This window comes from Pteropus alecto, unplaced genomic scaffold, assembly GCF_000325575.1.
Source record: "Pteropus alecto unplaced genomic scaffold, ASM32557v1 scaffold88, whole genome shotgun sequence".
Lineage (NCBI taxonomy): Eukaryota > Metazoa > Chordata > Mammalia > Chiroptera > Pteropodidae > Pteropus > Pteropus alecto.
The window spans coordinates 9,270,798-9,294,900 of NW_006494611.1; the positions used below are offsets into that span (position 1 = coordinate 9,270,798).

Below are 24,103 nucleotides of genomic sequence, written 5' to 3' on the forward strand. Positions count from 1 at the left end.
TCCAATTGCCTTGAATTAAATCCCGTTTGCTTTTAAGACTCTATAAGAATAGCATCAGTCTCCCTCTCTAGTCTTAATCTGACCACACCCTATACTTCAAGCAAAAGGACTCTGTTGCTAGAACATGCTTTATGCTTTAGCTCATTCTGTTTTGTTTGTACTGTCCCTTCCCCTCTTGCACCTGTGAAAATCCCTATCCATCAGTGGATTCCAAAGCTACTTTCTTCATAAACCCTTCCCTGATGTTCCCTAGTACTATGAAATCTTCTTCCCCTTTGTGCCTTTTATTGGTACAGAAAATATTCTGTCATGCACCATAGTTATTCAGACACCTGACTTATCTTTTCAAAGCCCAACAGGATACAAACTCCTCGAAGGCAAAGCCTAGGACACACTCATTTTTGTATCCATGAGTTCCTAGGTCAATAAACATTTGTTGAATTTAACTGGTTTAATTAAGATAGCTCAGAAACGACAACAGTCTATGGCTGTGAACCTTGGGCTGTTAAAAATTAGGGTTTTAAATTATGATTTTGAACATACAGACCATTTTCTCAGCTTATGTTAAGTCCTAGAGGAAAAAAAGGGGGGGGGTCCCCCAAACACCAGGTGCCCAGCTCCATCACTACTTCACTCACCTCCTCTGGAACATCAACAGCTTCTCGGCTTTTAGGTCAGACAAATCTAGCAAACCACCCTTCTCTTTGACGTCTGGGTGTTTGCGCACAAGCAGCCAACCCACATGAGAGAAGAAAAAGCCACGTCGGGCATTGTGGGGATCAGCATCTGTTTCTGAAAACTTGTGGTGGACACGGTGATCTCGGGACCATTCATAAACATCATTCTGGAGGGGCAGAGAAGAGGAAGGAAGGCCTGAGGAGAAACATACCTTAGGGAACTCCTAATAGATAGGCTTCAAGAGCCTGTGGCTCTCAGCCCAACCTGACAAAATACCCAAGAGCCAGCACTCTAAAGGAGTGTCATGGAGTTGCCTCCTCTTTTCCCCCAACTTGCCACTGAATGCCAAGTGGAAAAGCCACTTAAAGTCCCAGGACCACATGAATAGGACTGGCTGCTTCACGAAGGTTATACGATAGGCAGAATGGAGGTAGATCAGACAGTTTCATTATGAGAGAATATTGCAATTCTTCAAGCAACGAATGTTGTAAAAGGTCTTTGTGGGGTGCGTAAGCCCTGGGCAGGGACAACATGAAACAGGCAGCCTTGTGTCCTAGGGTTCTGGTCAGTGGATGAAGCTGCAAGAAGCTCCATTCTGATGCCTTGGTAAGACACAGCTTGTACAACTCAACATGTCTAGGCATATAAATCATGAGCATGGCCACATTCCCAAATGACCTCTGAGACTCTTTCTATCCCTTAAAGAATGTGCCAATAACTTCCTTCTCACGGCCCCAACATCAGGAGCCCTCAAGGTACAAAGTGTTGTGGCATAGATGATTATGCAATCTGTTAAGTACCTGGGATATTGCCACGAAGAAGGGGACAAATTTGGTTGCTTTTTCCCCCCTTGCTACAAGCTATCCTTGGCCCACTGCTACCTTTTAATAGCGAGGAGTTTGCTTTCCCCAATTTCCTTCATTCTATCTCTGCCATAAACTTTCTGCCTCAACAAACCTCAAAACTTGACTTAGCCAGCCTGGCGGCCCAAGATAAGACCATAATGTTGGTCTCCCTAACCTCTCAGTGACACAATTTACTCATCTATAAAATGGGGATAATAATAGTAGCTACCTCCTAAGACTGTTATGTGGATTTAATGAGGAAATCTATGTCAAGTGCCTAGAATAGTGCCAGGCACATAAGCCAGTGCTATAAAAGTATTTGCTCATGACCCGAAAACAACAGAGTTCATGAGTCTGTGAAACATCCACTTCAATCTCATCATGGTGGAATCCTAAAATATTCACCTAAAATGGTGACTCTATTGCCCAATGTCTGCCCAGGAAACCAGTGTCAGTTCCTGACACTATGGCCCCTGAGAAGAGAGAACCCTAACAGCCAGACTGTGTGATAACAGAGGGACCTTACGGTAATATGTAAATCCTGTTAACAGAGAGTATTTCCTATTTATCTTCTATTTTCCTTTCTCAGTGACTCAGAAGTATGCTCGTGCTTTATGAGTTTAAGGACTGGGCCTGAACCTGAGGTGACCTTGAGGAGAGAGGAGAGCAAAATGCTTTGTCCATGTGTTTGCTTCTCTTCAGGTGCTGATCTCCTCCATTCTGCTCCTGGATCACCGACAGAGTGGAGAAGAGAGCTGAGCAGAGCCAAATTCTTACCTGGAATGCCATCGTGTTGCCAATGATCAGGAAGAGCCGTAGGGGCAGCCGAGCTTTGTAACTTCGATGACTCCACAGGCGATGGGCTCCTGCGGTTATGCCCAGGGCACTGAACCCATAGCAGAAAACCCCTGCCAGGAGGAAACAGTAGGCGGGTGACCAATCTGGGCAAACATGATGTTCTCTGTATGGCCGAGTCTGTGTCTTCTGAGACTTCGGGTGAGGCTCTGCTTTTCCCTGAACTTCAGGGACACCTTGGTCTCTTAGGTCTCTCTGATTTTACTAATCGAAAAATATCATCACTCTCATCCCCTTGGACTAGGAATTGGAATAAGCTAAGGAATCCCAGGAACTTCAGAAAGGTAGGACAGCCAGTTGTCATTCTCTGTCATGAGGGACATTATCCTGGGTCCCATTTCCTTTGGGTCTTTCTCTAAGTTGTTAAGGACCACAGACTACTCTCTCAGAGCTTAAGACCAAGGGTGGTCTTAAAATACTTAATAGTCAGTACGGTCTGGGCACTCACCAATTCGAGGGGCTCTGGGTTCTAGGGGACACTTGGGGAGCTCAGATCTATGGCTATTTACCAACTGGTACAAAGTATTTCAATATTTTAGCAGGTAGTGCGGCCACATTAGGGGACAATCCACCCTGTACATAAGTCATATCTGCACAGTGTCTTAAGCTTAGCTAAGAACTTTACATTCTCTGTTTCAATAGATACCTTAAATGGGCTTGCATATCTTCACTTTGCAGTAGAAGAAAAAGATGCTCAGAGAGGTTGTGTTTATCTATAGTTACAAGGCCAGTAAGAAATAGAGCCACAGTCTGAAACTAGGTTTGCTGTCAACAAGCAGTTCATATTCTAACTATACTATCCACCTCCCCAAGATATATACACAGTTCCTGTGTCCCTCCTTTCAGCCTATACTCTCTTTGGCAAGGCTAATTCTAGACAATGGTGGGATATGCTCAAAGCTGTCAGTGGAGCACCCCAATACTGTCCTCCTTCACCTTCCTGGAGGCCTGCCAACTCACAAGGTGCCAGCTATAATCTCTAACTGGGAAGCAGTTTGCTGGGTATACCCATCTTCCTCTGCTCTAGTAGGCAGGGGCTGAGGCCTTGGTAGAGCAGTGACTGTTGACAATGTTTCATTCCTAGGGAAACAGCTAGAGACAATGGATCCTCAGTAGCCATAGAACCTAGCTGCAGTTGGAGACACCACACATTGTAACAAATTGTCCTGTGTTCTCCAACCATAGTTAGCAGTTTCCTAAACAGCCCTCATCCCCTCCCCTACTCTATTTTCCTCCTCCCTATCCTATTCCTCCTTCACGATCTGGAGGAAAACCAGGGAGCTGGAGTCAATCTCAGTGAAAGTTCTATTTCGTAATTCCTCTGCGCTAAGATTAGGGCTTCAGGTAATTTGCTGGCCTCAAACTATGTGGCAATTATCTTCCCAAAGACAGTATCTGCCTACATCTGTACGTACAAAAATGACAAAGTTGAGCCACAGCCAATATGAATCACTAAGAAGGAAAAAAAAAAAAATGGCTTTGGACATGAAAGCAGAAGCACTCGGCTCAGAACCAAGGAAGCTACTGGGATTGTTTCATGCCACAGATGACCCTGGCACGTTGACTCGGAAAGCAAGTAAGATCTTGGTATTAACAGGGGAACTGAGAAAAGAACCCAGGCACTCTGGTGCCTTTTCTGTCAACACCTCTGAGCTTGTCAAATAGAAGGCCTTATGTCAGTCAGTTGGCGACTCATGCTCTACTAAAGTCCAAATAGATGGTTAAGCAAAATCTCATAGCTTTGGCCCTAAGAAAGAGATAAGTTTTGCCCCTTGGCCCTCGGCCCTCAGCGTCCTCAGGGCCCATCTCAGATGCTTTCCAAACTGCCCTGAGTCTGAGAAATGCTGTAAACATAACCAGTCCTTAATTTAACACTGTCCTTAGGGATAAAAGGAAAGGTGAGGCCAAGCTCCTAAAACTCTGAATGTGGGAACTCTGACCCTCCCCGCTCTGTCCAAAGGTACAACACACACCCATGGGCAGGGCACAAAAAGGTGGCAGGCATGGCCTTGGTTTAGGGATAGCATTCTGCCACCTACACCAGCAGCGAAGGGTGGGGTGCAAGCAGAAGCAGTCTGGCCAAACTCTGGACTTAACCAAGCCTATAGGGAGTGCTGAGGCTGGAAGGGGCTTGCAGGCAACAAATCTACTTGTGAAAACTCCTCTCTTGGGGAGGAGGAGTGGAGAGAGGAGTGCACAGTCTCCCTGGGGAATCCTTATCCTGGCTCTTGATTCCTCATGCTGTAACTGAAGTTGGGCTGGGTTTTCAGAGGGGCTAAAGAACAGATGTCCCCCTCCTCTCACAAACAGAAGAACTCTTCTGGTCTGCAGATGAACTGATTTCCTGTGCCTAGCCAGCTCCAGCAATGATACACAAAAAAAGCTAGGAGCACTACCTTCCTAATCCTAAAAAAGTACTGGTGTCCCCAGTTTGTACCTGGAAAGACTGAGATCTTGAGAGAGGGTATCACCTCTCTGTCTGTGGCACTGAGAGGATTTCCCAAGACAAAGCTCTAGGGAGCAGATCTCACCATCTTCAAACCTAAGAGGTCCTAGGAGAATCAGCTAAAACTTGGTCTACTAGCCCTTCAACATACCTCCTCTCCAAGAGTGCAGCGGCACCTGAGATTGCTCTAAAAACCCTAAAGTTTCCTTGAGAGAGAGTTCTAGCTCACCATTCTCAGAGAGTGGTAATGCAGGGCCCCTGGGTTTTTAGATTTCTCTGCTCTCCTCTCCCCAACTCAGGCTTATGGTGGCAGAGGTGAAAATGCCTGCAAAGCGCATGTGTGTATCCAGGGGGCAGGGCCCTCTTATCAGCCCATACCCATGGATCACTGAAAAGGCTGACCTAACGGCAGGCAGGTCAGGGACAGAATTGGGAACTCATTGCAGCAGCCTCAAGGCTAGGATTGCTTAGGGCTCTCTTTTCTGGCTTCGTCTGGCTGTCCTGGGAAAGAGAGACTGCGTGGCATCAGAAGGGAGGTGCTGGAGCAGGATAGATGGGGAATGGGACATAAAACAGTACTTCAACCTTATTTAATTCTAAAGACATTTCGCTGAGTGGTGCATACAGTTCCCAGGAGACCTACATGGAGTTACAGAGCACTGCAACTGTTTAACTTGGGTCATACAGGAGCCTTCTTCATCTTTTTCTCTAACAAATGAGCCTGGTTGGGCCAAGAGGCAGGGCAAAATAATCTTGTGGATAACCATCTCTCTGTTTCTCTCTCTTCTATTAACTCTCTTCCTGAGCAATTTCTCTTGCTCTCCCATGACTGTGCTCAGCATATACTCCACCCCTTGGAACCGCTGGTCTTGTCCCATGTTCCCATGCCTCCCAGGTAGGGGCCTTGATTCTTTTGTGGCTTGCAGGGTTGGGACAAGCAGCCAGAAAACTCTTTCAGGGAAAGCTAACCCTGACACAGGTCTACTCACTTCAATGTCCAAAGCACATGGTCTCAGGGCTCCCTCCCCAACACCCATATGAAAGGACCCCCAGCACTGACACTCTTGCCTCCCAGTTTCCCTAGCCTCTGTTCCCAGCCCACTTGGCCTCTCAAGCCATCAAAGAGAAATGGCTGGGCCTGAAAGGGCTGGCGTCTCTGTTCCATACAAGCTCCTACTTTATTAAAGAGTGGAGAGAACCTGCAGTACTGAGTCAGGAGGATATGAAAAACTCTTACCCCAGAGCCAGGTGTAGACCCGGCAGGTGGGGATCAATAGGATCCCATACAGGCCTCCCAAGTGTACCAGAAACATAAGGATGATGTTCCTCCAAACATATTCAAGCTTGGGCCTTGGGCCCTCCTTATCCTTGTAGCTTGGGTCATAAATGTCATCTTTAAGTTCAGGGCGGATGTCTTCTTCCAAGTGTAGGAGAGTCTTCTCCAACTTGCCTTCTCCATTCTGCAGGATCCTGGAAGGAGGCGCTGTGATGGTGGTGGTGGTTGTGTAGGAGCTAGAGATCTGGGAGAGGAAGGGAGAGTCAGGAGAGAGACTACACGTGGAGGCAGCAGGGGCCACTAACTCTCTCATGAAGCTGGGGGAAGTGTGATGTATTGGAATAGACCCTGCTCCAATACCCAGGTTAACTGAGGGCTGGGTCTACCCTGATGGAAGAAAAGTAAGTCCCCAGGAACTGTGCAGATAGATAGATTGGGGAGGGCCGTGAAACCTCAAGAAGGGGCAACAGGAAGAAGTAAAACACTCGCATCCCTACGAACACACAAAGGAAAACCCGCAGGCATACATACGTAAAGGTACCGGCACGACCCAATTTTTCTTTAAAGCTTAAGAAACAAAAGTTGGAGAACCAAGTCCCGAATCACAATCCACATTCCCAACAAACGAAGGCAGTACAAGTAGCAAAAGATGACCATGTCCTCCGCGGAGATCTCAACTCCTCCAACGAGTCACCTAGAAGCCCAGCTAGTGCCGGCGAACTCGCGGTCTGGGGCCAATGCTGGGAAGCTCACCTCCTCTTGCAGCAAGTGGGCCGGCATCTGGACTTTCTGATGCTGGGGTCACTTTCTCTGGGCTGACTGTGGAGTGGAGTTCGGGACAGCCCCAACAGCTGGGAGACTTCGGTAGCCGAGCCCGCTTTTGCGCGACGATGGGCGGCGCTGCGCTCGGAACCCTTCTGGCGCTGTGTGCGCTGGATCGGTGTTCGGATCCGACCCGCTGTGCGTAGATCTCTCCACGCTGGGGATTTAAAGGCTAGAGCTGGCAGCGGGAGACCGTAGCCCGTATTTCCTCAGACCCCTTTTATTCGCTGCCAACCGGGGCAAAGTACGAAGAGTTGGCTCGCCCTGCGAGCCCCGCATGGGCGGAGAGGGGAGGAGACAGAGCCTAGGCGTACTGGGGGCTGCAGACATACCGCGGCTAAGCCGCCGCAGCTCCTGCCCCTGGGGAAATGCTAATAGGCTTCTGTAGACTCTGGCGCGTCATTGGCCGAAGGGAATTTGGTGCCACCTCGTTCTGCGGTTCTCATTGGCTCGGCGCAATCTGCTGTTCCCTCTGCCGCGAGCTACTCGCTCCCCCTCCCATCCCTTTCTCCTCGGCTTCTCTTCCACCGGCCACTGGGCCTCTGCCCGGCACCCTGCTGCCTCGGAGGCAGTTGGGAGCTTCCTCTCTGGAATATGGAGAGACCCCTGTCCGGGAATGGGAAGTGGGTACCAGCCCAGGACTGGCCCCCAGGCACTTCGCGAATAGACGGGCACTGGGGAAGTTTCACAGAAAAAAGTAGAGACGCCACGGGGGTGACCAGTATGCACAACTCTATCCTGCCTTCCAGTTCCCAGAGACCCTTGGGAGTGGGGACGTGGCTTTAAACCCAGGGTTGGGATTATAAGGGGCCTCTCTAGAGAGCGCGAGGGGCTCGGTTGGCTGCGGAACAATGGCTCTGCCCCGCCCACCAGCTGCGCGACGCTAACCAGAGACCGCTGAACTCTCCGGATCTCAGGGCGGGCGGTGCACGTCCATCCACATATGTGTGGACCTGCACGCGCACCGGATGTTCAGCCACTAGGCACGCCTGGTGGCAGGGTCGTTCACCGCCAGGCACCAGTGGGAGATCCCACCCTTATGCTCAGGCCTCCAGAACGTGTGCGGGATGTTCTGGAGATTCTTTAGATTGTCAGTTTGTAATTCTGAAACCTCCATGGAGAAAAAGGCCGAAAGAACAGACGTGCTTTCACCCAGAAGCAGGAGAAAGGGCTATGTGGAGCAAAAATAGCTAACAGGTATGGACTTGTTACTGCAGGCCAATTCATAAGAATCATTTTATTTCATCCTATGTGACCCTATGAAGTGGGTAGTCCATTATTCCCTTTTAAAGATGAGGAAAGTGAGATATGGAGAGATTAACAGCAGCTAGTAAGTGGTGGAGCTAGGAACTGAACACAGAAATGTGATGCTAGAGCCCAGACTCTTCATCCCTGCTCAGAACCGTGGGTCCTTGAGATGCTCTGACCTCAATGACCTGTACCTCATGCCCCCCGTCTTTTCTGGGCCTGTGGGAGCCTTACCATGAGAATAAGCTGAGAACCAAGCAGGCTATGCATTCTCTTAGCATCCTTCTGCACACATGCCTCCCCAAATGCTATCCCAGAATCCTTCCTCTGGGAAGAGGAGAAAATAAGGACTTTTGTGCCAATGATTGCCTTCTCAGGAAGAGAGGCACCTGGGATTCCCTGGGAGGAGGACTAAGGAGCTCCTTGCTGGCTACTGGTCTCAGGGTCCTGCCAACGCTCTGACTAGTCACCAGGCACCTCCATTCCAGTCCTGGATCCCTGTCTAGCGCAGAAGTTTTGGATGAGACTAGATGTTTTCAGAAATGCTTGGCATGTGGGAGAGAAGTCCACACACATGCTACTCCTTTTCAGGCTCTCTCTGCAATGTCTGATTTGCCTAATTCCTCCACCAACCTCAGCATTACTCTTCAAGGGAGAAGATTCAGGGTTTCTTTTGGGGTGTACCTTTAATCGTGGCTGAAAGTGGCTTTACCATTGAGACCAGCTTTCTTTCTCTTTAACAGCCTACATATATTTGACCTCGTTTCTTCCAGACCCTGGACTTCATCAAGGAACAATCTGAAAAAATCAAGATTCCCTGGAAACTGCCCTCTTCACCATTTAAACTCCGACAGATATTACTGCTGATATTACTTAGTACTGGCATTATTACTTAGGTCAGGTGCTAGATCATTCATTTTCTGTCAGAGAAAGGGGAGGCCTGCCAAGACAAAAAAGTCGAAGTGGAGTATTTTATCCCTCTCTAAAGACGAGATACTACCCTGTGGGGCAACCTTTGGTTGTCTAGGGACGGTTTGGGTTAGGGAGAGAGTTTCGGGAGAAATGGTCAGAGCCCATCTCATTGTTGATAACTACAATAGAAAGGTGACTGGTTCCATAGCTTGGACTTATTCCCTGAAGTGCATTCAGGGCATATCACATAGCTATAAGTGTGTCACCTATTACATTAAAATTCTCAGTAGCTTGCTACTGCCCACAAAATATGGCTGCATGTTAGGAGAGATTTTATGGGAAAAGCATGAGCTTTGATCAAGAAGTATTAGGTCAGTAACAAGTTAGAGTTTATAAATAAGTATGGGATCTGTCTGATCTTGGAAGCTAAGCAGGGTCAGGCCTGGTTAGTACTTGGATGGGAGACCACCTAGGAAGACCAGGTGCCATAAAAAAATAAAAAATAAGGGATTGTAAACTGACAAAGTCCTTGCAATCTGCGAGGTCAACCAAGGGTTGCCTCACCTAATAAATAAGTGACTATAGTTAATAATACTGTATTCAAAGTCTACAGCCATGCCACCCTGAACAAGCCTAATCCTGTCTGATCTCAGAAGCTAAGCAGGGTTGGGCCTGGTTAGTACTTGGATGGGAGACCACCTAGGAAGACCAGGTGCCATAAAAAAATAAAAAATAAGGGATTGTAAACTGACAAAGTCCTTGCAATCTGCGAGGTCAACCAAGGGTTGCCTCACCTAATAAATAAGTATGAGATCAATATTTGTATACAATCGAGTTTATATATTGACTAAGATAATAGATATTTTAGTGAATAAGAGGAAAGTACAATGCTTGGGAGCTGGGGATTAGAGCTATAAACCTTCCTCTATGAAAAGAGGCACAAGATACCATCCCAGTTTTTAAACTTCATGTTGATTCTTCAACTCAAGAGAGCAAGAAGAAACAGACCTCCTTTAGCCATCTTATATAAATAAGGTATCAATAGCAAGAAGTCACAGAAAATGATCTTCTTGTTCATTCAACCTGACTTGTGTTACTAGATTTCATAGGCAAGGAATTGTTCATATTCAGGACAGGGTCAGGAATTCAAATATATGCGTGGAAAAGTTCTCTGGTTCACTCCCATTTCTCTGGGTGTCCTGCTACTCTGAGCCTGGAAATCCTGGGGCCCTCTTATCCAGCACAGCCAGGTAACATAATGGACCCAGAGGGTATTTCAGTACAACAGTTTGCCAGAATTATAATTGTTCCTCATACCCTTGAGAAATCGTAATGACTTTTAACATGAACCTGATGAAAACATAACTTAGTATTGAATGATACAGTTTTTGTGTCTATTTCAGCCATCACTCCCTTTTCCTTTATTAGCATAAAAAATTTAGAGGTGCTTATGCTAGAAAAAGAAAAAAAAAAACTATCTTAAATCAAGTCTTTGGTAGGAAGATAAATTGATTCACAAATATACTTACCATAGCATTATTTATAATATTAAAAATAATGTTACAATACATAATATTATGAAAAAACTGTAAACTTTGATACAGCTTTATGTAGCCCACACCAAAAAAATTTTGTATAAGAAGTATCTCCAGTGACATGGGAAAATATCCATACAATAATCTGAGCAAGGTAGTAAAACAGTATTGCAAAAGGGAGAACAAAAAGTATTAGGCTGAGATCCTGGTTCTGAAATTATTGAAACATCCACTAACCTTGTGCAATTTACTTTGTTCTGTTAGCCTCAACTTCCTCATTTGTGATATGGAGATATTTGTTTTGTTAAATTGTGTGACAGTCACAGGGAGGTAAAGTACAGCATAGAGAATATTAGTCACTAATATTATAATATTCTAATAACTAATATGGTATCAGATGGGTACTAGACTTATCAGGATGATCACTTTGTAAGTTATATAAATGTATAATCACTATGCTGTACACCTGAAACTAATATAATATTACACGTCAACTGTAATGGCAAATTAAAAAAACTTTTTTTTGAAGATCATCTCAGGAAAAAAAACAAAATTGTCACGAATATTAAAGAATTTGTTAAGGTGATTAATATGCTGTTGGACACATAGCAAGTTGGAATTACAGTATTTGAAATGCTCCATGGTTTGACCCTAAACTTCTTCTTTCAGCTTTAATTCTTACTACTTGCTTGGTATAACTTACACCTTTGTCAAACTGTACTTTTACCTATTTCTATGATGGATGCTCCATCCTCCAACTTTTCCTCCCCCTCCACTCTGCCTGTCAAAATATTACTCATTCTTCAAGGACAAATTCAAGCTCTGTCTCTTTCTTAAAGCCTCCCCTGATTTTCACCAATGCTGGAATATGCTCTCTCTCATCTAGGGGCCTCCAGAGAGTTTACTCAATCATTTATGGCACTTCTTATGTAGACTTAAAAATAATTACTTACATGTATTTTATTTCTCCTATCAAACTTCAAGCTCCTTGGGACAGACAGGGTCTTTGCTGCCAAAATTGCAAAATAAATTTAGAAAGATCAAAGATACAATGTCAATATAAAAAATTATTCTATTCTACATACTATTAAGGAACAATTGGAGAATGAAATTTAAAATATACTGTTTGCAATAGCATCAAAAATATCAAGCAAATACAAAAGAATATGCGGGATATCTACAATGAAAACTATAAAACATTACTGAGAGAAATTTTAAAATTCTTAAAGAATTGGAGACAGTCCATATTCATGGATAGGAGGACTCAATGTTAATCCATGGATTAATTTAATGCCTACAAAAATCCAATAGGTTTCTCTGAGGAAATAGACAAGCTGATTATAAAATTGAAGTGGTAATGCAAAGGGTCTAGAATAGTCAAAATAATCTTTAAAAAGAATAAAGTCGGAGGGATTAAACTATTTTACTTCAGGACTTACTATTAAATTAGAATAGTCAAGACAGTATGGTGCTAGCAAAAGTGGACAAATTAATTAAACAAATTAGAAATATCAGAAATACAACAACACATATATGGTTAACTGATTTTTTACAAAGGTCCCAGGTCAATATAGTGTGGAGGAGCAGTCTCCTTAACAAATATTTCTGGAACAACTGATACCCGTAAACAAACCTTAACCTCCAGCTCACTCTATATGCAAAAATTAATTTGAGAGGGGTCATCGAGATAAATGTAAAACCCATAACCATAAAACTTCTATGTAAAACTACATGAAAATTCTTTGTGATCTTGAAGACTCTTAGGATAGGCCATAAAAGCAATAACCTAAGGAAAAAAATGGATAAATTAGATTTCTTAAAAGTTTGAGTTTCCTGCTATCAAAAAGAACTATTATATAACAAATAGACAAGCCAGAGAATAGGAACATATATCACAGCACACAAAAAGATAAATAACTCAATAAAAAATGGCAAAAGTTTTGAACAGACATTTCACAAAAAAAGATATAAAAATGGCCAACGAGCACATGAAAAATTGCTCAACATCACTAGTCTTAGAAGTGATACTCAAAGCATAAGCAACAAAAGAAAAAATATGTAAATTGGACTTCATCGAAAATAAAAAAATTTGCACTTCGAAGGTCATCAAGAAAATGAAAAGGCGCCCTACAGAATGGGAGAAAATGTTTACATATCATATATCTGATAAGGACTTATATCTAGAACATACAAAGAACTCTTACAGCTCAATAATAAAAAGACAAATAAAAATTGCATAGACTTTTAATTGAATAGACAGCCAATTAAAAATTGAATAGACATTTCCCCAAAGAAGATTCACAAATGGCCTACAAGCACATGAAAAAGATGCTCAACATTGTTAGTCATTGGGGGAAATGCAAGTCAAAACCAAAATAAGATACTTCATACACATTAGGATAGCTACATTAAAAAAAAGATAGATAATAACAAGTGTTAGTGAAGATGTGGAGAAATTGGAATCCTCATACATTGCTGGTGGGAATGCAAAATGGTGCAGCCACTTTTGAAAACAGTTTGGCAGCTCTCAAAAGATTAAATCTATAGGAATGGAAAGTAGATTAGTAGTTGCCTAAGGCTGGAAGAGGGTAATGGGGAGGCAAAAGAAGTGGTGATTTCTAAGGAGGGCAAGATTTCTTTGTAGGGTAATGAAAATGTTCTAAAATTGATGGTGTTGGATGCACAACTTTGTGAATATACTTACTAAAAGCCACTAAATTATAAAATTTAAATGGATAAATTGTATGATAAGTAAACTTATCTCAGTAAAGCTATTAAAACAAAAACTACAATGAGATACCACTACACACTAGGATAATTAAGTTTAAAAAGACAGAACACTAAGTATTTGTGAGGACGTGGAACAACTGAAACTCTTATACATTGCTGGTGGAAGCATAAGATAGTACAATTACTTTGGAAATTGTTTGACAGTTTCTTATAGCATTAAACACCTATCTAAACTAAGATCCAGTGATTCCACTCCAAGCAATTTCTTCAAGTGAAATAAAAATGTATGTCCAAATAGATTTGTACAAGAAAATTCATTGCAGCCTCATTCCTTATAGCCTCAAATGAGAAACATCCCAAAGTTCGCCAATAGGAGAACAGGTAAATAATTGATGGAGTAGTCATATAATGGACACTCAAAATCAAAGAGAATGAACTACAAATACATGCAACAAAATGGATGATTCTCAGAAACATGCTCACCAAAGAAGTTAGACTCCTAAATTTCATACTGACTGATTCTCTTTGTATGAAATCTAATAACAAGAAACACTATTCTAACAAGAGAAGTCAGAATGTGGTTGCCCAGGATAGTAGTGCAATTTGATTTGGAAAGGGATCTGAGGGAAGATTTGGGTAATCGAAATGTTTTATATTTTGTTTTGGGTGCTGGTTACCTGAATATATACAATTGTCAAGATTCATCAGACCAAACACATGTTCTGCACATTTTATTGTATGGTAATTATACCTTAACTTGACTAAGAAATGTTAGGAACCAGAGTATGAGCCCAGAAGAAGGAGTCCTAAAATTTGCTGCTTCATTCATTCATTCATTCATTCATTCATTCATTCATTCATTTGAAATGCAATAAATATTAAGTACTATTCTGGGAGCTGCGAACACTGGTGAATAAATCCCATGTTCTCTCCTTTATGGAGCTTACATTTTGGTAGCTCCACTAACAAAATAAACATATACGATGTAAGGTGCAGGGGGAAAAAGGATAATGGCAATTCTGGGCATTGTCTTTGCTCAAGAGGAACTCAAAGCTTTTTTTTTTTTTTTTTTTTTTTACACACAGAGGAGAAGAACGAAGAAATCACCTGCAGACAGCTGGCATTAAGGCCCCAGACACATAACTCCAGTTTCTCCCACTTGCCCTATAAGCTTGGTGCTTCAGTGTTTATGCCTAATAATTCTCCTAGCTGAGTTCCCACTTGGCTGTGACTTTTCTGAGAACCCCTTTGGGGCATAGATATGATTATCAGGACTTGCTCGTGTGTTTCCTGGGCTCAGTGCCTCCATCAGGTGAGGTCGACTTATAGAGTGCACATAGTTTGCTTGCGGGGGACAGTCTTAAGGCAGAGGAGCCAAGTTTCTTCACCTGGCTTCTCATCCCATCCTGACTTTGTAAGGAGTAAGAGTCTTTCTGAGGAATTTTGTGCCCTAGCTCTCATTTGATTTTGCTTCTGCTCAGTGTCCTGACAGCTGAACTACCTCCAGCACCTGCGCTGTTGCATTGGTCTGACCTGACTCACAGGGACACCTGACAGGAGGGAGGACAGTTAAAGGAATTCTCTGTTTCTTCCTACTGCTAAGAAGACAAAGATGTTGATTGTCCTGTCAAAATTTCCTTCTACCTGCAAAGAAAGGATATGATCCTAAGCAGGCCACTGCCAAGAGAGGTAAGAGAGAGTGCTATGCCTATTGAATGTGGCGGCAGTCTCAGAATGGTATCAACTCTCCCCGCCTCTCGTGTGGTGGCCTCTCTTTAGTGATGTCACTGCTACAAGCATGGTTTGGGCTTCCCACTTTAAGCACCCCAGAGGAAGTGCAGTAGACTTCCCTGGGAAGCCATGATCTCTCTGAAGAGGAGTTGTCCAGGTGTGGGGTGTGGGGAGAATGGCCCACTCCCAGAGCTTTCTAATGGAAGCAGACTTATGGGAGCTGTTGTTGCTTCTCCCTTTCTTACCTTCTATGGCTGTGAGTCACTCTTGCCTGCAAAATTGGCTGCCATGTGTGTGAAGATGTTCCTTCTTATTGACTCTGACCTGGCCTGAGCAAGAGTTTTGAAAAGTACGGGCATACTCAGTTGATTAACGTCTCTCTGCTTCCTGGATTCGTGTTGAAGACTCTGGAATACTGGGACTTATGATACTGATGCTGCATTGTTTTGTGACCTAAAAAAAAAATCACATCCTTTGTAGGTTTCAGTTTCTTTCTCTGTGTCACAGTAGGCAAGGGGGTGACACAGTAGCTGACCATGTTTGGGAAATAAGTTGACCCTTGGGAGGATGGAAAATAACAAGAGCCTGTTTCTTTCCTAATTCTAGTCCCAGCTTCATCCCTGACTTGCTCTTTCAATGCTTTGTCCTTTAGTTTCCCTTCTGTGAAATGGGGCAAACTGACTTCAATTATCATGTTCTTCCCTCACAGGTGGGAAGTCAATCTACCTAGCTCTGGTCTCCCAGAGGTTTGGGGAAAGGATGAGGTCCCCTATGATAGGCTTTCTGCATATAAGTGACCTTTATCTCAGGAAATCATGTGCTTCTCACGGATGCCTACTTACGACATACAAGCCCTGGCACTGGGCACAGTTTGGGCCTCTCTTTTCTCTCCTCTTGACACATTTAGGGAGAGGGAGCATGGAGGCACATGCCTGGGATTCTGGGACATTAGTCTACAGAAAGAAAGAGAGAGAGAGAGTTGCAGTTCGGCGATGGAGGCTACTCTTTCTGCAATACCTACCTTGAAATCTCTAATGTCTCCAGCCAGATGTCAAAAGGAGAGTAGGATGTTTACAGATCTTTAAACAACCTGGCTAGCCCACTCGACATGCCCTTCCTTTTGCCCTCTGGGATGACTGCAAGGAGAGGCCAGCGACAACCATAAGGATCCAAGCCTGGGGAGGTATGGTTTTAAGAAGGACGAGCTGGGAGCCCCAGGGATGCTCAGGGACCTCAGGACTATCTCCTGCCACAGCTGCCTTCTAAGCTCTGTTCTTCATTACCTAGACTCTTTCCTCACTCTCTTACACTTTTTCACACAGAGCTAAGCCAAACTTTGGATTAGTAAAGATAAGTAAAGATAAAACATACCCTTGACCTACCCTATGAGTGACAGAAACTGCCCATTTCCTCCCCCATGACTGACAGGTATTGGACCAAACCTTCTCCCAGGTGCTGTCACTTCAGTCTCTCCAGATCTTGAGATTAAAATGTTACCTTCCTCAAATAAACAAGTGCACTGAGACAAATTGTGATCCAGCGAACCCCACATTGTCCATCCACATTGCCCATGGCATCGTGCTGTCAGGGTGAAAGGCCAGAGCTGTGCAAACTGTCCTCACAGCCCTAATCTCAGGGCTTCCCATGGGACAGAGGGCAATGTGAACAAGGCATGAAAACCATCTCCCAAAGTCTGGGCCAGCGTTTGTTCCAGCCAGTTCTCTGTGCTGAGAGCAGGTGACAGGACGCTCCCAGGCTGTGAACTCTTCCCTATACCGTAGTCCAAGCTGAGTCACAGGCAGCAACAGCTAGGAGAGCTAGTGTGGTTGGACTCCTCTCATCCTGCACAGAGGAGAGGGGACTGGGGGTGGGGGCGGGGAGGGGTCTGCCTTTCTGGAGCCTGTCTGGACACCACTGGTTTCTGGAGAAGTTTGAGTAAAATGGATGGGGCCCCTACATTTCTATAAGTATATTGGTTCACTCATTCAGCAAGTGTTTATGTAGAACCACGTGGACCTCTGCAGACACAGTGGTAACGCTAAGAGGGCCCTGACCTTGGGCAGTTCAGCCTAGTAGAGGAGATCCTTATGATGCTGGATAATGGAGCTTAGTGCAGGGTGCTATGGACTCCAGAGGAGAAGTGCACAAGACCAGCTTAGGAGGATCAGGGAAGACTTCCTGGAGGAAATGGCAGTGCTAAATCCCCAGGGGCCATTAGGATTTAGATGTGGAGAAGCTGACAAGTTTAGAGGCCCAGAAGAAGAAAAGAGACTCTAAATTGATATGCCACTGACTAGAACCCTCAAACATGACTCTTCCTGAGCCCCAGGCCAGAGAAATGGTGCAGCAGGCCATCTGCTGACTGACCCTGATCCAGAAGAGGCAAATGCACTTGTCCAGCCAGTTCCCAGTGTTACCACGCTGTCCGTAAAGCCATGACCTGCATACCTCTCCAGCCCTTTCCCCCCAGATTCTCCCCTGTCAAACACAGGACAAGTGTGTGCATGTGTGCATGTGTGTGCATGCTTGTATATGCTGGTGTATGTACCAGGGGAGGGGCTTCTACCAGGTTATTACTACCTATATCTGGGATCTAGGGATATGTCTGCAGGTCAGGTAATGAGTGTGACTGGAAACAGTTAATATCTTGGGGCAGAGTGTATGACCTCGGGGACGGACTAGACAGACAAGACCTGGAGACCAAAGTCTTAAAACCAGGGCTAGGCCGGAAATTTTTGCGGTCGCCTGACCACCCACAGGGAATCTTTCTCCAGCCTTGGGAAGCTAGCCCCACAGCAGAGAATTCCATCTAGGATGGACACACAAAGTGGACAAGCAGATACGGTCCCAGGGCCTACAACAATAAATGAGCTGAAAGGGAAGTCTTTCCTGCTATGACTCTGCTTTGGAGTCAAAGTGGGAAGAAGAGACGGGCTGGCCCCAACCTTGCCTTTGTGGTCAGAGAGAGGTATACCCCCATTTGCTTTCTGTAGTGCCTGAAGGAGGTCACAGCTGTCTTCCGGAAGTCCAAACCAGGGCCTCCCTCTCTCCCATATGTGAAAGGTATTAGCCAATCCTAGCCCTTGTTTCTTTCCTCTCCTCTTTCTCTCCCTACCAGTGGGCCCCTGCAGGAACTCTCTCCTTCCCCGCAAGGCAACCTTTCCCCAGTCCACCTAGTAGCCTCGTGCACTGGGGGAGCACAGACAGTCAGCCTACTCTCTTCCTGCCTTCCCTTTGCCTGACAGTAACCTCTTCCACAGCTGATGTCACTCCTGCTTTGCACTAACACCGCAGCTGAGCCAGGCCCAGCAGGGTTGCAAGATCCAGAGGGCAGCTGGCTCTGTCTAGAGCCAAGCTTCCGTGTCCTCCCCTACCCTCCCCTGTCCTCAACCCTTCAGCCTTCCTGCCCAAGAGTCTGCTCTCTCCCATTCTGTCTCTCTGAGTCAAAGTATCCACGTGGGGGTTGAGTGTTGACTGGGCCCTCCCTGTGCCTAGGGGCAAGTCAATTCTCTTCCTGTTCTGTGGGAGGGAGAATGGAGCCGGTGTTCTGGGCCTGCCCCCAGGGAGCTCACAGATTTCTAAGAGAAATAGGACAAAGCACAACAGCCAACTGGGCAGGATAGTATCTGATGACGGCAGAGTATAAACAAACCATATTAAGTGGGGTACGTGTTCAGGGAAAGGAGTGGGCCCTTCCTCATGGAGGGACACCTAGAATTAATTAAGAGAAGAGAATGTGCTTTGACATTCTATTATTATTTACCCACATATTTACCCTTCTTTTTCAAGGCTAAGAGAAGATGTACAAGCTTGGGGTTACTGGGCAGAGGGATGATGTGATGGGGATTTATCAGGTACATCTGCTAGGTGCGTGGTAGGTACTTCATAGATTTTGTCTAGCAAAAATCTATGTAGTTCTTTCCAAGCACAGAAACAAACATGCTAAACAGGGAGTGGGAAGGAGACTTGCCGAGTCTGGCTCCTCCATTCTCCCACCATCCATCACTGCCCCCATGGTCCCATCCAGCCTCTGTAAAACCTAGAACCTAAGGTCCTGGCTCCTGGGCAAGTTATAGCCTGAAAGGCCCCCTGGATCACCTAGAGGCATCATCCTTCTACTTTACTCCCCACCATCACCTTTCTTCTCCATGTCTCCCTGCCCAAGAGGGGAAGGGGAAATCCCACACTTGCCTTCGACTTCATCTAAGATGTAAAATAATGATGTCTAAGATGTAAACTGATATCATCGTGGTAGATTTCCAAGCAATTTCTCTGCTGCCCCCACACCAGGGATTAGCTGGATTTCTTTTTGAAGCCTGGAGTTATTTCCTTCTATTTCCCCAGGAGACTCTGAGTTTGCAATGTCATCCGGCCCAGACATGCTCTTGCAGAACCTTTGGTTTCCCCATGTCCTCCTTACAAGCAGCAGCCCAGAGAGCCAACGATATTTATTACATCTTTCTCAAGTCTATCTTTCAGCTGCGAACTGGCTGGGAGAAAAGAGGAGACACAGTAGGGCCATCAGCTGAAAGAACATTAGGAAAGCCCACCAGGTGCTATTGACCCAGTCGGTCCCTGTCATGCTGGACACTCAGCAGTCTTCTCCCCTAGCAAACTCCTTACCAAGCCTCTGCTTTCCCCAGACAAATGCCAACTTCTTCCTGAACCCCAAGAGCTACCTGGCCCTCTGGACCACCTGGTAAAACTATGTGTGCCCTACTATGTACTTGGCTTTGGCTGAGGTCAGAACTTGGTGCCAAGGGAGGGTCACCTGAGATAATGGGATTCCAGGAAAGGGATGGGGCCTGGTGCTAGCCAGTTTCCTGCTAGGACAGGCTGTCACCTGGGCCTATGGGTCAGGGCCGAAGACAACATCCGGGTAATCCCATTACCTCTTTCATGGGTTCGGGGCTTATAAGCAAGAAGGAGCCAAAGGCAGAGTTATGGAAAAGGTAGGGCTTGCTTGGGAAGATACAGGCTCCTGAGTTCATCCGGGAGAGCAGAAACAGAGTCAGATGCAGGGGATGGGAAGAGCCTATTCTTCGGTCACTGGGGGAGGGGTGGGGAGAGGGAAGTGAAATAAGCACATGTGGTGAGAGGTGGAGTTTGAAATGTCCCCCTTACAGGTGGAGAACACAGATGGCATTTGGTAGAGACTCCTAATGGCTGAGGGTATCCCTTCTCCACTGGAAGGTGTGGAGGCCACAAGAATAGGCCTCACAGATGTCCAACTATCAGTAGAATAATTGGCCAAGAGCATTCACCTGGGCCACACTTCCAGGCAAGCAAGCAGCCTAGGAACTTTTACTTCCTAGGAGCAGCCCAGCCAATAATTGAGCTCAGCAGGGATACTAAAGTAGGCACTTTCCTGGGAGACACAGAACTCCATGATGGTTTATTTTGGTTCTTTGAAGGTCATGGCAAACCTTTCTTAGACTAACTGCACTGCAGAAATCCACCCAACCTTCCTACTCTCTCTCCTTCACTCACGGTCAGACCTACATTGCGGTCTGACAGCGCTCCCTGCCTTCCTTGGCTTCCTCATTTCCCCTCGCAGGTGTTTCTTCCACTAAAACCCTCACAACCTTATCCAGTCCTGGCTTCTCAGAGGACCCAGATTAACACAGAAGGCTACTAGGCCTTCAGAATGATAAATCCTAGGGGCTATGGACCTGTTAGCAGGGCCAGACATGAACCTTTAGAGTTACCTAAAAGAAAAAAAATAAGTCACAGGAAGGAGCTGAAGAGAGAACAGAGCTTCTGGTTAGGGACCCTCTGAGGGCACCGCCTTAGGCAGAGTTGATTTTTCTGCTCTTTTACAGAGAGACAGGGCAAGGGTCCTGCTGTCACCTGGTGGCCACTGTGGGCAAAGCACCATAGTGGCTTCCTACTCTGTTCTGTGATTCTGTTCAAAAGAGTACGAGTGGAGAATTTGTTCTGGTGTTTGGGGTCCTCCGTATCCCTCATTTACAGCATAAATTATAGGAATTGATCCCAAACTTTACATTCAAACATTCCTCCTTTAAAATCAGCACTATATATTTTAGTATATCTGTGAATATACCAAACACTATTGAATGTGCACCTTAAATTCATGAATTATGTGGTATATGAATTGTATCTTAATAAAGCTGTCTTAAAAAATTAGCACCATAAGAGGAGTTGGAATGAACTGAGGCTTTTAGAACATGAAGATGAGGACAGTGGTTTCAGTTTCTTTGGACATCTTTAAACAGATATGCAAGAAGGTCACACAGTAAATGTTCAATAAATACTTAATAAATGACTTGTGCAGTTAATGGAGCCACTTCTTTCATTGTCTCACCACCCACCCTTTAACTTCTATACCCCTCCTTCTCCTAATCAGGTATCTATAGCCTTCTCACTTTCCAAGGTCACCTGGGAGATTCTAGTCTGAACATCCAAAGGATTTTATCAGAATCCTTGACCTTTCAGCACCATTTGATACTGTCAACTGCCAACTCCTTCTTAAAACACTCCTCTGACTTTTGTGTCTTGAAAATCCTTTGTTCTTCTCCTATTACGATTTTTTCCCTTTCCGGCTCTTCTTCTTTCCCCCAACTTCTTAAGCTCTTTTTTCTTTATTCAATCCTTTGGCAATCTCAACTGTTCCTGTGGTTCCAATAAACACTTCTAGCTACATGATCCCACCTCACACTTCCTAGTCTTTATTACTCTCTCAAACTTCAGCTCAAATTGCCCAACAGCTTCTCAGATTTCATCATCTGAGTGTCCCATTAACACTTTAGACTCAAACATACTTAAAGCTAAATTTATCACCTTCATGCTGAAACCTACTCCTTTTGATCTTTCTCCCCTACTCCCTTTTAATAGCATCATTGTCCTTCCAGTTGTCCAAGTTTGAGACCTTAGATCTACCTTCGATTTCTCTCTCCCTTGCACTGTACTTCCCAATCAGGTGCTCGTCCCAGCACTCTGCCTATGAGACATCTTGTGTGTCTTTATATCCCTTTCTACTCTTTTTTCAGTCGTTCATTATCCGTCCCTAAACTAACAAAGGAAACTGCCAACTGATTTCCTTGCTTCCAATTTCACCCATCCTATTGTCAGACTATTTTTCATAAAATACTGCTTTGATTTTATTACTCTGTTCAGAAGCCTTCTTTGTCTTTCTATTGCCCAATGAATTAGAAATCTGGCATTTGAGGCCTTCCATATTTCTCCTAACCCTCTTTCCACTCTTAATTCCTATTCTTTAGCCAAAGTGGAATTGTTCTTTTAAAGCAGCACACAGTGTTCCTACCTGCCTGCCTTCGTACATACTGCTGTCCCTGAATGAACAACACCCAGGAAGTCATTATTATTGTAATCAGACAGTCCTGAAGTCAGAAGCCTGATTCCAACATAAATTATCTCTCTGATTCTCAGTTCCTTCATCTGTGAATGGAGATAATAAAACTCTATCCCATAGGATGGTTTGAGAATTAACTGAGGTAACGCACGGCAAAGTGTCTGGCATGGGGTAGTTAATAAATGGCAGCTATACTTTATTTCTATCTCTTAAAATATTATCCATCTTTCAAAGTCTCAATGCCATTCCATTCAGAATTCCTCTTTTGACCTTCCAATTTTTAAACCCAATCTTCTTCCAAACCTCTGTTAGATGCTATGCTTCTCATTACATTACTTCTCATTGTAGCCATTTTCATACTTGTCACACATTTCACCCATATTCTTCCCCAACTGTAATCTCTAAGGAAGCAATTAACACGAAGTCTTGGAGTAAGCAGGTGATAAGTACATCTATTGCAGGAATGACTCCCATGTCAAGAAATGAACTGTAAAGATTTTTTGCTGACATGGAGAGCTAATGTGGTGAAGGCAACCAGCCAAGAGGATCTCTGAGTCTGAGATGAAAAAGAACCTCGTTTTTATGAAAATAAAGCTCTTGGTTCTGAATTCCTGTTCAGGAAATTTTAAAAAAAGTTTTTGAGAACTTTATTGAGGTGTGACTGATACACAAAAAGCTGTACATATTTAATGTGTACAACTTGATGAGTTTGGAGATGAGTATACATCTATAAAACCATCACCTCAGAAAATTTTTAATCAGTTTGTAGTTTCACCAGATCCTCTAGCTTGCTTATTAATTTCTGTCTCTTTTCCAGGTTTTGAGGAAATAATCAATTTCAGGAGTGAAAATGTGGTTGGATTCCATGTTTTACGAAAGGATCCAGTGCAAGAGTTCAAACTTAGCTCAACTCACATTCCAGTGACCATGAGGGACAAAGATTACTGTAAGTCTTAACATTTCTTGCAGTGACATAAATTCCTCCTTGTTTGGTCCCTTAACTCGGTCTGTTTCCTTGTGCATATTAGCAAAAAAATATTTTTGAATCTCAGAAAAACTTGTTTGTTGCAGGGACAAGAAGGGGAAGGAGAGGTAGAAATCAGTATTTCATTTCTCATTAGCCCCAGAAATTCGTGTCTCCTGCTGTATATCCTTATAGCACTCTGTATTTCTCCCTTGCAGAACTTTTTATGATTATAAATTATAAATTATTTGTGTATTTATTTAGTACCTATCTTCTTTACCAGAATGTAAGGTTTACCAGAAGCTAAGTTTCTGATGGTTTTATTTGCTGCTTCATCCCTAGAGTTAAGCATAGTCCCTACCATAGAGTAGGCACATAGTAATAAATTATGTAGGCATGTGGAATAAATTATGACTGGAATGAGGACTCAGGATGGAAAAATATGTGTCTTCTATAATGGAGTCCTCAGAGGCTGGGACAAGGAGGTGTCCTGGGTGATTGCCTTGAGACCCTGACATGATGCTGAAAGTGAGCGCCAGGGGGATCTGCTCTGGTGCCCCCATCTCCCCTCTTTACAGGCTTGGGACATTTAGACATTTGGTGAATGGCTGTGAGGGAAAGAAGAATTGCATTCTCTCAGGTCCTCTTCCCCAAGCCTCTTTGTCTTCTCTGTCATATACCCCCCTTTCTCTCTTGTGTCTTTTTTCTCCTTCCCTCCCTTTTCCTTC

General features: G+C 44.5%; 1 protein-coding gene and 1 pseudogene across 1 annotated transcript in view; one reads left to right on the top strand and one right to left on the bottom strand.

Annotated features, from left to right (window-relative positions):
* Nucleotides 1-7,241, bottom strand: part of SCD (stearoyl-CoA desaturase) — an 11,968-nt gene extending 4,727 nt beyond the window's left edge. Inside the window, exons 1-4 of the mRNA XM_006925882.3 lie at nucleotides 6,854-7,241; nucleotides 6,062-6,344; nucleotides 2,301-2,431; nucleotides 639-844 (exon numbers count right to left, since the gene is read on the bottom strand). Coding sequence (XP_006925944.1) covers nucleotides 639-844; nucleotides 2,301-2,431; nucleotides 6,062-6,344; nucleotides 6,854-6,880 — 647 coding nt within the window. The 5' untranslated portion in view covers nucleotides 6,881-7,241. The remainder of the gene's footprint in view (nucleotides 1-638; nucleotides 845-2,300; nucleotides 2,432-6,061; nucleotides 6,345-6,853) is intronic.
* A 2,446-nt stretch (nucleotides 7,242-9,687) lies between these two features.
* Nucleotides 9,688-9,806, top strand: LOC112474153 (annotated as a pseudogene).
* Nucleotides 9,807-24,103: the final 14,297 nt, after the last annotated feature.